The 15,556-nt window shown below is 41.2% G+C and overlaps 2 protein-coding genes across 5 annotated transcripts; one reads left to right on the plus strand and one right to left on the minus strand.

Moving 5' to 3' along the window:
- Nucleotides 1–8,434: 8,434 nt before the first annotated feature.
- LOC6582753 (UDP-glucosyltransferase 2) lies at nt 8,435–11,399 on the minus strand. The gene is made up of 5 exons (XM_002008408.4): nt 10,634–11,399; nt 10,378–10,572; nt 10,090–10,303; nt 9,802–10,030; nt 8,435–9,746 (listed from the first exon to the last, which is right to left on the minus strand). The coding sequence occupies exons 1-5, from the start codon at nt 11,086–11,088 to the stop codon at nt 8,929–8,931; spliced, it is 1,911 nt and encodes a 636-aa protein (XP_002008444.1). The 5' UTR covers nt 11,089–11,399; the 3' UTR covers nt 8,435–8,928.
- Nucleotides 11,400–11,573: 174 nt separating this feature from the next.
- On the plus strand, nt 11,574–14,036 carry LOC6582754 (sideroflexin-2). Of its 4 annotated transcripts, none has more exons than XM_015162581.3 (5): nt 11,574–11,591; nt 12,088–12,443; nt 12,534–12,799; nt 12,934–13,472; nt 13,539–14,036. In XM_015162581.3, exons 2-5 carry the CDS (start codon nt 12,431–12,433, stop codon nt 13,696–13,698), a joined length of 978 nt encoding a protein of 325 aa, XP_015018067.1. In that variant the 5' UTR covers nt 11,574–11,591; nt 12,088–12,430; the 3' UTR covers nt 13,699–14,036. The 4 variants fall into 4 exon arrangements, with proteins under 4 accessions (XP_015018067.1, XP_043865927.1, XP_043865926.1 ...); XM_044009992.1 differs by lacking the exon at nt 11,574–11,591 and adding an exon at nt 11,893–11,997; XM_044009991.1 differs by lacking the exon at nt 11,574–11,591 and adding an exon at nt 11,894–12,003.
- Nucleotides 14,037–15,556: the final 1,520 nt, after the last annotated feature.

Here is a 15,556-nt window from a genome sequence, read left to right on the forward strand (position 1 = left end):
CCGTTGCTACAGTTTGACTAATTTCAATTGTCCAAAAATTAATTGAGCTAGCCCAAGATGACAGTGGGTAAATCAACAGAGTCTCTCAGACTCAACTCAGACTCAACTCGAGTCCCCGACTCAATTGCAATTATTTGTCGTTGCTGTAAATCTTAACTTTGTACGCCCACGCCTCAGTCTCCATATGCCACACACCGGTTGCTGCCCCCGCCCCTGTCTCTGCCCCCACTCCTGTCTCTGCCCCTGCCCCTATCTCATATGTTAATAGCCTTATGCGTCACTTGCATCCTGGCGCACTGCAAGCCGCCAGACGTTCTCCTTGTCTGTGTGGGCGTATCCCCTTTGGCTGTCCCGACGGCTGTGCCGACTCTTGCCTTGCGGCTTTCTGATTTATAACATTGTTTACACGGCACGCCAAAAATTTGATTTACTAGCCTTCTCGGCCGGCCACACATGGGCCCATTTGATTGTCATAACTCAAGACTCACGCATGCGCACAGTTCCTGAAATGCATTCCGAGAGCCCAAGCTGATGATGAATAATGAAGACATATGCATGCAGCTGAACATATCTAGAGGTGTTTAATGGATGTTAAATATTTCATTTAATGTGTAGCCAGGGGTATATGGTAGATATACCTAACTGATTAGTAAATAGAGCTGAGAGCTCTTGTAAGATATCAATTCATCCATATTAATATCATATCTCAATTTTATATTTAAGATCATTATTTTTATTTTCGAATAGACATATCTTAGAGCATATCCAGTAGCACTTTGTGGTTTTAGTATTAGATTTAGTCTAGCATTCACACTAAGGCTTCTTCTGGATTCTCTCTGGGAGCAAAAGTCAACCACGACCGAGCGATCGCCTTTGGTTGCAATCTCAAAATGAAGAGAAGAGTAGAGAGTACAGAGGGAAGACTGCACTGGCATACCCATTTTAACAAGACAGTGGAGAGAGGAGAGGTGCATACATACTAATTCATAATGCAAATGTCGCTGTTATTGATAATTTACTCAAATGCCTTAACAGGTATCATAGATCAAAAATGGAATTTGCATGCAAAAACTTGATTGCCTTATCTCTATATATAAATCACACTATTAAACGTATTTAAAAGCTTTACATATAAAGATGTATAGGTATACAAATGATCTCTCACATTATGATATCCCAATATGCATATATATTCTTATAGAACTTCAAACACTACTAAAACAGTAGAGTAAGAGTGGGAGGGGCTGAATCTGCTTTGATTTCCAAGTTATCCAAGTGTAGGTAATGTAGACTAACAAATGTTAGTCTTGGCAACATTATCAACTGACAACACAATGACACACTCCAAAGTCTCCTTTTTGGCCAACTTACTGACCAAAATGAAAGCCCTTTTCCTTTCTATTCCTCTGTCATTTCCATACGCCCACTTTTTGTGGAGTTGCATTTGATTTTGGCTTTGGTTTTGGTTAACGAAGGAAGGTTTTTGACGTTGTTTGGCTGAGTGGAAAAGCAACTTGAAAGCTCTCCACACTCGAACAGCTATCGTTAGCTGGAGCAGAGCAGGAAATGTACGAGTTTCCGCAAGGAGCGCTCATGCATGTGTTTGTGGGTGTGTGTGTGTGTGTTTGAGTGAAGAGTGCCGGCAGAGCAGTTGTGTTGCTTGCATCCGTTGCAATGCACACACACACACACACACACACACGCTCACTCACACACACATAGATAGAGCAAGAGAGCCCGCACCCAGTTGCCGACTGCTAGATGCAGATAACAGGCATATACGTTGTCAAGATTTGCTTTGATGTCTTTTTCATGTACCGACTGAATCGAAGCGCACCCGAACCCAAACCCGAACCCGAGCCGCAGCACGAGCTGCGATGCCGAACGCTGTCGTATGCGGGACGAGCGAGAGGCGGCTGCGTTTTTGGGTGCGGCTGCTTTTTGTGTCCATCTCTGTGTGTGGGTTGACAACAATTAAAATGTGTCGGCCTGCATTGGTTCGGGCCGCGGGGCGGGGCTCGCCATCGTCGCTGCGAACTTAAGTAGGTAGCAAACACAACAACAGCAACAACAACAGCCACAGCAAGAATAAGCTTGGCAAATCTCTCTTGCGCTCTCGCTCTCCCTCTCTTCGTCTCTTCATCTTTAAGCATTTCAATTGCCTTTGTTGCTGAACAAGAAATTCCCCCCTCCCACAAGGCAAAGCATTTGCTTTGAAGTTGAGACCGTCTCTCTAACTGTACATTTATCTGTGGCTCTTGCTCGCTCTCTCTGTCTCTCTCTGTCTCTCTCTCTCTCTCTCTCACTCACTCTCTGTTATATTTTTGGACCAATTTTATTAGCAAAGGGTTGGCCGAACGTGCGCTTTGAAGTTCAAGTATAGCAGCGACTAAGCATTCGATATGTATGTATGTATGTGTATGTATATATATTTATTTGTATATTTCTATATCGTATATAAATACGCATGTTCACATCAAAAATGAATACACGAAGCGTCGTCAAGCGTCACAAATTGAAATATCACATAAATTTGCCATGCCGGCCGTCGCGCTTTGTAATAAAAGTAAATAATAATTTAATAAAAGCCGCAAAAAGCATTTAACGCTCGACGGCAAAGAACAAAGGCAAACACAGCCAACAACAGGCAACAGCTAAGGCCAAAAGGCCGCCGACAACAGCTGGCGATTGGCGGCTAGCGGATGGCGGATGGCGGATGGCGGATGGAGATGCCAATGCCGATGCCGATGTAGATGGAGATTCAGATATACAGTGCAGCACCTCATGCCTTCACATTCGAGGAGCGTGCGAGCGCCCTCTATGTGTCAGTCATTCAAGTGGCTTTTAAACGCCGCCGTCGCTGCCGCCGCCGCTGCCGCTGCCGTCGCGCATGCGCTCTGCTAGCCCATTGCCCAGTTCCATTGCCTCCTGTGTGGTGCTGGTGGCTGGGGACCGCTTCAAATTGATTTGAACGAGCGCAAAAGCTTTGGACAGTTGATAAGAGCAAGCCGACAGCAAAGTTTTCGCACGGGTGGCGCGGACATCCACAACGACAAAGAGACAGCCGGACGGACAGAGAGAGACTCTGGCCAGTCAGCTAGCCCAGTCAACTGTGTTGTGGATGGCGGCATACATCAAAAGCTGCAGACCAGAGACGCCTTCGGGCCAAGCTAAAATGAGCACATGCACATGAAACTGTTCACAGAGGAGGCGGGGCACACACACACACATACACACACACACACGCAGAGTAACTCTATAAGCGCGGGCGATCGACGTGATTCAATGCGTCCAGCTGCTAAGCTAATCAAGCCAGCTCATCGCACATCCATAACAACAACAGGCTTTAACAGTTAGCTGAGCGAACGGACACGTGGCAAATGGTCATTTGATTGGCGAAAGGAATGCGCAGAGTGAATAATTAATAATCAATTACAATTGAATAGATTTCTGTCATTTCATCAAGTTGGAATTAGGAATTTGAATAAATGCCAAATGAATGTTTTTTTTTTTAGTGTGTTAATAATGGGAGGAAATGGATTTATGAAAATCTAATTAAGAGGAGAAAACATAATATAGTGTAATTGCTGATATAGGCAATGCGTAGAATATGCAATTTTATATATTTAGGTGTAAATGTGCATTTATATTTACATATAATATCCACTATATAATTATATGTACATATGTACATAACAGTTTGAACATACTATAAAACACAGTTCTATTAATAGTATTTAATTCAAATACATATATATTAAATATTCAATATAAATATATATCCTATATATATATATATATATATATATGAGAATCGCAGAGATGGGCAAGCGTGTTTCTCTCAATCTTTAGGGCGATAGCAATAATTGATTTATGTGCTAGAATACCACCAAAGCTAACTCAATATATTTAGGCAATCGATAAAAAAAATTGAGTTCAAGTTCTCAAATAAATTTTCATAGAGGAAAACAATAAAACCGAATTACTTGATATGCCATTGAAAAAAAAAAGGAAAAATCATATAAAATAATAATGCACATACCAACAACATTTCTTTGTCCTAAGCTATTAATTTTAAATATAGTAAAGTTTACTCATCACTTCATCAAGTTTTCGATGAAGATATACATAAATCTCAAATTATGAAATAAGATATAAATCTCAAATGAGATATACATAAATCTCAATATATGAAATGTTTAAAAATTATATGATATATACATACAAGTATATAAAACATTTATAGTCTAAGGTCACTGAAATTCATGAGAATCACATAGAGCGGTGTTGAAGAGTGCACTTTGTTCATTTCAATTTATTAATTTTGAATGCCAGCATAGTTTTCATAGAGGTAGAGCAAACTTTATTCATAAATAATATAAGAGAACAAGCACAAATACAAACTGGAAAATAAAAGTTTTAATGGGAGCTATGCAACTAAGTGATACCCTATAAATAGCCTAGACTGCCGTAATATAAAATAACTTTGATATATTTACATTTGATAGTTTATATAAAACATATCTCAGTAGAGTTTTTTACAGGGTACTTTCTAGTCGAACCCCTCGATCCGTTTTTAAATTGACTTCTCACATGTCCTCCGACTTTTTGCTATGTTGTTTTATTTTTGTCTGCTGCAGCAGCAGCAGCTGCTTCTGTTTTGTATATATTTTAATTCCGAATTTTTTTTTTTTTAACTGTGAACATTTATGCAAATTTTGTTGTTGTTTTTGTGTGTGTCAACAAAAATCTGGGGAGCTCGCAGTGGGCAGCGGATCGATAATGCAAATGGGGACAACAGCTGGCAATGTTTTTTTTTGTTCAGCGTTCTTTGCTTGTTGTTGTTGTTTTTTTTACTGTTTCAGAGACAGAACGTCCGAGAGGCAGCCACTGTAGCTGTTGTCTGTTGGTCGCACAGAGCTCAAATTTTATGCAACAAGAACTTAAATTTGTGTATTATGAATTTTAAATATGGACGCAGAGGCTCCAATGGAAAACTGTCTGCCGGGCCACCACATGCTGCTGCATGTGCCGCACTCACAACTGGCCGGGTCCTGTAAGCCCCTTTTCGGCCAACTTTGTGCCGTTTGCTTGTTGCGTAACTCAAAAGTAATTAAATTGCAAACTGCACACAATGGAGCAAACAGAAAGTGTGTGTGAGAGAGAGAGAGAGACAGAACAGTAGCAGAGGGAGCGAGTGGTGCGGAGATTTGTAGCATGTGCGTGGGATTTGGCCAGGCAAAAGTCAAGTGCTGCAACTACAAAGTGTTGAAAGGGAATGAAGCGCACAGAGCAACTGGCAACATGTTGACAGCATTCCCCCTTGGCCGGCTGCCTGTCCATGTCTGGGGCAAAAAGTTATAGTTATGATGATTGTTGATTTACAGTTTAAAGTTCTAGTTGCCGTTGCCGTTGCAGTTGCTATTGCTGTTGCCGTTGTTGTTGTTGCTGCTGTTGCCATGCTCCCTTTGTGGCCGCATGTAGCATGCAATTAATTTTGTAGCTTGTACTTCAAAGGCGCCACCAGCCGCTACGCATATTGCAACCGAAAATGAGGGCGGGGCAGCTGTGGCAAGGGCCGTTGCCGCCGCTGTCAATGGGTCTTTGATGCTGATGCTGATGCTGCAGCAGCATCCCCCATCTGCAGCTGCATTTGTCGCCCGTCGCCGCTGACAGGCGCGCTAATGGTCGCTGTTGACTCTGAAGGGGCCGCCGGCTCTTCGATCTGCTCTGCTCTGTTCGGCTCTGTTCTGTTCAGTTCTTTTCTGTTCCCAGTGGTAATCCGAGAACTTTGGTATGCCTGTGCGCTTCAATGCATTGCTGCTGTCAAAGTCAAGACCTGACTTGGTTTTCTTTTCGCTCAGCTCTGTCTTCATTTTTTTCTGCGGTTGACGGCATCCCAGCCGCCGGCTGAGCTCCTTGCGGCCCACCTTGCCAGGTGCGGTGCGACCTTCGCGCTGTCAATGCTCTGATCTAATGAGATATGCGGCACACAGCGCAGCGCTTGCGGTCTTGCGGCCCACCTTGTTGCCTCACCTTGTGCGCGCTGCATATCAAATTCCTGCACAGATCCAACCAAAAATATGCGCATAAAAAGGCTTCGGGACTAAAAGCTGAATGGCAGTTGAAAAGTCAGTCGCTGCCTTTGCCCCATGCCCCATGCCCCATGCCCCATGCCCCATAAGCGTGCAGCATAATTACACTTTTATTAACATGCAACAAGAAGGAAGCCAACTGAATAATTGCCCCTGCTGTGGACGCTTCGGCTGGCAGTTGTGCCACCCAAATCCCTAACGTTCCAACAACTGCCGAAACCCACTTCTGCCCCTATTGCCACACTACCCACCCCCTCTCACACTCCTCCTCTGTCTCTCTCTTTGTGTGCGCCTCTAGCATGCATGGCTTGAATGTTGAATGCAAACAGGTGCCAAGGCAGCGCCTCCTACTCCTACTCCTCCTCCTCCTCCTCCTCCGCCTCCTGCTACTGCTGCTGCTGCTCTTTGCACCCAGACCCAGCTTTGGCCACAGCTAGTCCCAGCTGCATCCGTCGCATCGCATCGCATCGCATGGCATGGCATTCACATCCTTTAGAGACACTTGAGGCGCACTCGGCTTAAATGAAGTGCACACGCCGTCATGCACATCAAAGCGCGCCGACAGACGACGCCGCCGCTGGGGCAGCTAATTAGACACGCCTCCATTGGCATCGCCGCCCGTAATTAACATTAACTGTTACTCACACTTGAATGCTACCCAAAAAAAAAAAAAAAAAAATATATATATAACAACTCACTCTGTTTTTAGTCTTTTTTAATAATATCCGCTGGCTGTTGTTGTTGTTGTTGTATTTTATGCTTTGTTGCACAAGCGAGTAAAAATCAAAATAAATAAAAACAAACGATCGAAAATAATGTGAAGTTCGATTTATACGCTAAATTGAGGTGCTACCAGCTAAAGTTGATCATTAATTTTAATACCCTGTACTTGAAGCGTTAATGGGAGTTTAAATTTGTATAGGAATTGTGAAGGAAATCTGCATAGGTTTAAAATAAATAAAGAAAACATATAATTACAAAATAAAACAAGTAAGAAGGCTCTAGTCGAGACTGCTCGACTAGGAGATACCCTGAACCCTCCAAGCTGATATTCTAATCATTCTGCATTTTTATGCACACATACATACACATGCATCAACACGCACGCATAAGCCTGCGCTCTGCTAACTGCGCAGTAAGCAGCGACTGCGCTTGGGCTGCGCTGCAGTGTGGGCAATATTATGAGAATTTATTTGTTGAATAATTTCTTTTGTAAACATAAGAATTTAATGAAACTTTCAGAGTGCAATCATATGATAAATATGTGTGTACATTCCAAAGCACAAGTCTCTAGTACTTGAAATGCGTTTTTTACAAATTGGGGGGAAAGGGGGCGAGGTATCAAAAATCTGTAAATTACAAAATCTTTGTATCAATTAACTTTATATACAACGCAAATTTGAAGACTCCAGGTCTAAAAATGTTCAAATTAGGCTGAAAAAACAATTCCGATTTTTCGATTGTTCTCGATAAAAAAGTTATCGGATGAATTATCGAAAAAATAAAGCAAACTCGTACTGCGTATGGTACACACGAGTATGCATGCCAAATTTCAGCTCTCTAGCTCTTATAACTTCTGAGATCGACGCACTCATACGGACGGACGGACGGACGGACGGACGGACGGACGGACGGACAGACGGACAGGGCTATATCAACTCAGCTCGTCGCGCTGATCAAGAATATATATACTTTATGGGGTCTGCCACGCCTCCTTCTGCCCGTTACATACTTTTTCACAAAACCATTATACCCTGATTTCCCATTTTCAATGGGTTCAGGGTATAAAAATAAAAATATTTAAACAATAATAACAAGAAAAAAATATTTTAAAAACAATAAAAAGAAAAAAATAAATACAAAATAAATATATAAAATGTTAAAAAAATATATATATATAAAATGATATAAATAAAAATTAGGACACCCGAATTTATGTTGAAAAAAATTGGTTGGGCTTTTTTTAATTAAAATATGAACAAAAAAATATTCAAAAAGGAAAGTATAATATAAAATAATAATAAAAAATAAATATAAATCAAAGTTAAAGCACAAATACATATTTATGTTATATTGATAAAATAAAATGGTTTAGGCTTGAAGTGCTTTAAGTAAAATATAAACCAAAAATATCAAATAAAAAATAAATAAAACAGAAAAATATAACGCCAAAAATATATGTTAAATTTAAAAAAAATTTGTTTAAACTTGCAATAAATATCGAATGTTTAAATAATATCGAATCACGGCAGTTTAGCGGCATTGCGCCATATGTCAGTTTCCCAGCTCCTACTGAATCAATCAATAAATCATTCATTCAAATAAAACTCGTGCATAAATTTCAATTGCAAATATACATATAATATTTCTTGAAGCCTGCTTAAATATTAAACATTGAGATTAAAAACTATACAAATCAGACGAACTAAATACAATTTGCCATATTTAATAAAATTCCCTACACTCGATTTCGTTAAACGAATTTACCAATAAACAAATATAAAATGTAAAATATAACAACCTTCGCAGTGTCTTGGTTGCCATTTCACATCGGACATTACACTTAACACAATATCATTTGTGAGCTCGTATCACGGCGACTCGCTAAGCTAGTTAGAATAAGTAAATATATTTATATAAAATAACACAAAGACACATAAACATTTTCCGGGTGCACAACCCAACACAGATGCTACATTGATGCAGATATATAAGGGATATTAGATACGACTAACTACATATCTTGCCTATATATAAGCATGTGTTTGTATAGTGGGTAAGGTTTGAAATCTAGAGATATATCGTTATGTCATGCCAATTGCTATCGATGTGGCTATAAGAACGCGTGCTCCATCTTCTCGTCGTGCGCTGATGCTTTCTGTGCGCTATAAACACCCTGATTGACATACAGATCCATAGCGGGCGTTGCACCAGTCGGTGGCGGCGGTGTCAGATCCAGCGGGGTTGTTGAATTGCTAGACGGCGTAGTCGGTGTTGTCGAACTGAAGCTGGAGCAGCTTGAGCGAGCGGACAGCGATTGTGCCGAACGTGTTCTCCTCAACGGCTCCGTTGAGCGAGCGCTCCTACAGCTGCTCGGATCCCCATGGCTGTGCACGCGACCCACGCTCTTGAGCATGGTGCGATACGGTTGCTGCTGCTGATCCTGTGCAGCTTGACTGTAGTACGATCGACGCAGAATGCAGCACGTGACCACAAATGGCACAGTCAAAATTCCAAAAATGCCCAGCGCTATTATCACCAGCACGTCCAAGCCCTCGGAGCGCCAAAAGTTGAGCGAATTGGCATGGGACTTTAGGAAATCAGCACCACCTGTGCTCAATATCAGTTCAATGTGGCTCAGCGCTCTCGCCGAAGCCTCCGAATTGACAACACTCAGACGCTTCTTCAGCTGACCCAAATGCTGTGCATAACTTTCATTCAGCGTCAGCTGCCGTATGCTGTGAAGCAGTGCATCATAGGCCAGTGCATCATAGGCGACTGTTAGCGCGGCACCCTTCTGCTGCAGCCGCTTGGCCAGCACCTCCTGCTCGGCCAGTATGGGTATGGCAAGTATTGGCGTATCACCCGCTATGGACTCCCAAACGCTCAGCTGGCCGCAGCTGCTAATGAACAGCTTGACCTGCTCGTGAGCTGAAAGGCAAATAGGTTTGAGTATTATTGAAGGCTATATTCAGCGAAAACATACCCAGAATGGCCTGCTGGGGCCACCAGCTGTTGATCATTATGTTATCGGGCAGCGGTTGTATGAACTCCTCCGTTTCCCATTTGAGCAGAAAATGAAATTCCTTGAGATGCGCAAAGACATCCAGCAATATGGCCAGCTTTTCGCTGGGCAACTGAGCCGTTTGGACTTCGGCGCCAAGACTCATGTAGATGACCCCACTCGACGCAGCCTCCATAAACGAAAGCACATGCTAAATAAAGATTAAAAACTAATTAGTTTATCAGTCAGAAGTGGCGCAATTTCAATTACATTTGGCACTTGCAGCTCTTGTGGCTCCAGCAAATGTAGTCCGCCCACTTCCAGCATATTGGGCAAATAGGCACGAGGATAATCCATAGCAGGATGCGAGTTGATCAAGGCAAGGCTCAAGTTCTTGCTCAAGTCTCGATAGTTGGGTAGCTCACGGACCAGCAGCTCAAAGTGATTTGAGTAAACAGATTGCTGGGAGATCAGGTGGAAAAAGCTGCAAACACAGAACAAATCAGAGTCCAACAATATATATATATATATATAGTTGAAATTCTCTAGTACACTCACTTGTAGGTCAGACGCTCAAAGGTGCTCATTAGCATATTCGTAATGCGTTGCTTTGTGTTCATGCGCTCCGTGTAGGGTAAAAAGTTACTCGGATCAAGAGCGGCGGATTGAGGATTGCCAAACATGTTATTGAGCCATGAGTTGGCACCGGTGGGACTGATTGCAACGGTGGGCACACCATAGTAATAGGCAAAGCTAAAAGAGACAAACAACTTTAGACTCTGTCACATATCATCACTCTCCTCTCTTTGCTTACCCAAGTAATGCGTCACTTAGAAACAAATCCACAATAAGTAAATCAAATTTCTCTCCGCTAGTTATTAACTTTTGCACCTGTGCATCCGATAGTAGCAGGTCCACATTTGTGGTTCCCGCATAGATCATGCGTGTGAAGCGTTCCATAACGCTCTGGGCGTGCATCTGTTCCGCCTCGAAGCTCATGCCCATGTCCAGCCAATTCTGCTTGAGATCCTGATCCTCAATGCGTATCTCGCGTATTCTGTAGAGAGCTGTTCCCGCATCTGTCGCGGATAATGCATGCGGGCTTATCAGCGTCACCGAATGATTCTGTGGACCGGCCACCAGTTGCTGCAGCAGGCGACGTCCAAAGAGATAATGCGATCTCCAGACGCTGGGCAGCACCGCCAGAATGTTGGCACCGGTAGCATGGCTACAGAGCAGCCAAAGCGATAACAGTTGTAGCAGACGCATCTCGTCACAGTGCAATGAACCTCGACGTGTCCTCGGCTACGGACCAGTTTTAGTTTTCCGGTTTTTGCGGCCAATTCCCTCCCGCTACGATGAGCCGTTGCGGCCTTTCTATTATTATCTTTTGCTATTGCTGCTGGCGCTGCAACAAGACTTCATTGTCGCTACGGTTGCACTTTAATCTTATACAATCCTACATTGCGCCCTAGCGCCTTCCTAATTAATGTAAATTAGTTAAAAATCGCGAAATTTGTGTACAAAATGCGCAACGAAAGTGAAAAGAACGGCAACAACAACAAATGAATCGCGAATGAGCCAGGGCTGCGCAAATTCGTGCGTACGCCACTGGTGAATGACAAATGTATACGTTATCGATGAGTAATCAGTTAGCAATGTATCGATAATATCATAGTATGAATGTTTACCTGCTGCAGTGTAATTTACCTGAAGCTCGTTATCTGAAGGCAAAGCAATTGCACTTCAAGCTATAAAAAACAGTTGTAGCTGTAAGTATTAGTTAAACTCGAAAGAAACTAAACTGATTAATTTGCACTTAGTATTTAATGATATCATTTGGTGTATATGTATGCGTTGCGGTAATAAAGGACAACACGTGAACAACACATTATTATATACACATGAAATGCACAAAATCTAGCAATACATTATTCATGTGACTAGTTAAATGAATACCACATTAGTCAGCATGTAAGTCAGGTCTTAGACCGTTATTATTTAAATTGTGATTTTGCGCACTTTACTCTATCGTACATTGTCTTATATCGATAGTTATCCGCCTAATCGGCTAATCGTTGGATAAAAGAAAAAAAAAACAAATAAATATAAGAGTGGACAAACATGCGATTTACGAATAAATAGAATGTATTAAGACTGATTACTTTGTGTGTATCTGTGAGAGTAGGTGTGACTTTTAATTTAATTTAAATACATACATATATGTAAGCGCTTTTGCCAATTACCCAATTGTTAAATCACCAACAGATGTGCTAACACACGGTAGCAGCCGGCGGGGCGTCTCTACAACAACACCTCTGAAATTTTATTGGAACTGCGCCAGCAAAAGCAAAAAAAGTGCAGCATTGAACCGAATAGCACAGCAGCATTTCAGCTGAGAACGAAACACCTGCTTGCATTTTATCAGAGAGTCGCTCTAGACTCGGCCCTAAGTACACATAAATCAAGTGTAATTGTAACTAAGTGGCGTGCGAATAGGATTCGAAGCACAAATTGGGGCTCAATAAATCAAAGACACTTGAAAGCAGCGACGCCGACAGCGAGCTTTACGTAATCGCACATAACGGACCACAGTTTAAATTCCAAAAACATGGCTGCCCAATGTGAGTGGTTGAAGGAGAAATATGCTATATTTCAATTCATTATTAATTCATATCATCATTATCATCATCATAATTTATTCATATTTTCAGCTCTGGTCAATGTGGAAAATCTGTTTGATTTGAACACGTTCAAGGATCGCTTTCAGTACTATGCCTGGATGACGGATCCGCGCACGGTGCTGGTCTCCAGCGACCGTTTGCTGCAGGCCAAGCAAATCGTGGAGAACTATCGGGCTGGCGAACAGACGCCCAAGCTGACGCCCGATGAAGTGAAATACAATTTGAAGCTATATAGCTCGGCATTTCATCCGGATTCTGGCGAGCTGCAGAACTTTGCCGGTCGCATGAGTTTTCAGGCAAGTCGCGTGACAGTCAGCTGCAGGCACATTTACATATATATGTATATACGTATATATATATATATATAGATCTGCTGTCGTCACTCGCACAGTTGCCAAATAATGAATTGCATCGTTTCTTTGTTTGTTAGGTGCCTGGGGGCATGTTGATTACGGGCGGCATGTTGGCCTTCTACCGCACCGTGCCCGCAGTGGTGCTCTGGCAGTTTCTCAATCAGTCCTTCAATGCGATCGTCAACTATACGAATCGCAATGCCAATTCACCGACCAGTGTCACGCAACTGGGTCTGTCCTTTGCGACGGCCACGAGTGCAGCTCTAGTGGCCGCAATTGGCTGCAAGAACTACTGGGCGAAGAGGGCGTCGCCATTGCTGCAACGCTATGTTCCGTTTGCGGCTGTGGCAGCAGCGAATTGTGTCAACATTCCCTTTATGCGTCAGAACGAGATTATCAATGGCATCGATGTCAAGAATGCCGACGGTGAGATTATCGGCCAGAGTCGCTTGGCTGCCATCAAAGGCATCAGCGAGGTGATCATCTCGCGTATCACAATGGCAGCCCCGGGTATGCTGCTACTGCCCGTTGTCATGGAGCGACTGGAGAAACTGCCAGCGTACAAACGCATCAAGTGGATCAATGCGCCGTTCCAAACGCTCATGGTGGGCTGCTTGTGAGTAACTTTATTTGGCTAACTCAATATAGTGACTTAAACTAATCAGTTATTTGCTATTTGCAGCCTCTGCTTCATGGTGCCCACGGCCTGTGCCCTGTTCCCGCAGCAATGCAGCTTGGATACCAAAACAATGAGCACCTTCGAGCCGGAACTCTACAAGGATATGGTCAAGCGCACTGGTGGCAATGTGCCCGATCGCGTCTACTTCAACAAGGGTCTGTAAGGCGCCCCAAGCTGAAGCCTGATATTGTCTGCTAGACACTTAGACAATAACCGTGTTGATTGTTGTTGTTGTTGTTGCATAGGCATTTATAGATACGCGCAACGTAATTGTTCCTCGTTCCTGGTCACATCGGAGTAGTCAAGGCTCAAACTGAATGATATCATAATTTGTGTTTTATGTAAACTTTTTAAGTGTGTAGTTTTTTATTAACATAGTCAATATGTTTTGTAATTTATGTGAAACTGTAAGCTAAAGTGAAAGATAATTTTATAGATGAAATATTAAACTATTCTCAAGAATATTGTAAACTAAGCTAAATAAATAGACTCAGTCAGCAACAGGTTGGTTCGGCACACTTTAAGTTTTTCAAGCATCAGCTCATCAGCTACTAATTATAATTTGTTAATTGCGTGCTAAAACTAAGTCAATAGGGCAACACTTGAAATAACCCAGAAAAAACAAAAAAATAAAGTGACATCAATATTAGATAAACAAACGAGTTGCGGGCTTATAAACGGTTTTATTAGGTATATTGTTGTATCTTGTATATATGTATAAGTATATATATACATATATACCCATATATATATTGTAATTAGCAAATGTTTGCGGAATTTTCATCATTGGATTGTGTTGTAAAATTTACAAAATGTGCAAAACACAACTAGTTAGATTATTTGTTCACTTTAAATCTTGGTTAATTACGTGGAGACTCTCGTATTTATTGTACGACTATTTATCGGGCATTTAAACAATGTTTTGTGCTCTTGTACTACAACAAATTTTCGCATTTATCTTTGCGTTTTTAAATATTCTTTTTATGTTTTCATTTTTTGCTTTTTTTTTTTTTTGTTTTTGTTTTGTTTTTAGTTTTTAATTTTGGACATTTTTTAAGGTACAATTTGAATTGATTTTTTATTTATTTATTTTTTTAATTTCTTGTTTTAGTTATTTGTTAAAAATGTTGGCACTGTCGCAAAATTCTAAACATTGATGGAAAAAATTCAACACCCAGATGTACAATAAGGAAAATTGTGTGTTTCACTTAAATGTAAAAACTAATTTACGCCCTCGCCTCGGCTGCGAGGGCCGTTCAATAACAATTCTGCTGCCTGGCAGCCAATTTCGTTTTCCATATTTTTCCATGTACAATTTTTTTTTTTAATATTTATTTTTTTCTTGTGGAGTGCCATTGAATTAGCAAACATTTAATTATATATGTATTAATAATTAATAACTTTTGCAAAATTCTCGATACACACAAATATACATTCGTGGAACATTTAAAAATTGAATTTTTAAAATTATTTTTCGATTTTCTTTTCATTTCATTATTTTTTTAAAAGTTTATTTACTGACTGAGGCATTCAACAATTAAATCGCTTGGATTGCGCATAAAAATTATTGCAAATTTCATTATTCAATTGGTATATGTATTGGATTTATGTGGTTTTCATATATATTTAATGGGGCTTGTCCAACCAGGTGGAAAAGTTACGACCCAATCTCTATATATGTATGTATATATGGTTTCGGTATACGTCCAATTGTGTGCACTCTTTCAATGGAGGAACTCTTTCCGTTTTAGCTGCCTTTACAAACGTTGCGCTAAAAATTCATTTAAATTTCAGACTGTTTTTTGTCCACAACTTTTCTGGGAATCTGCCATTAGTATAATCGAGTAATCATCGTTGCAATTAAATTGATATAGGTTCGAAATGTTTGCAAATTATGTTAATTTGTTTTCACAATGTTGCGTATACGCCTTGTCCATCAGAAGCTTAACAGCTCTCTAACATAACAGACAGTTAACAGCGTTGCATTGTGCTCAGGAGTTCTGTTTAATGCTTAACAGAAT

This window comes from Drosophila mojavensis, unplaced genomic scaffold (genome assembly GCF_018153725.1).
Source record: "Drosophila mojavensis isolate 15081-1352.22 unplaced genomic scaffold, ASM1815372v1 contig_74, whole genome shotgun sequence".
NCBI classification, from domain to species: Eukaryota; Metazoa; Arthropoda; class Insecta; order Diptera; family Drosophilidae; genus Drosophila; species Drosophila mojavensis.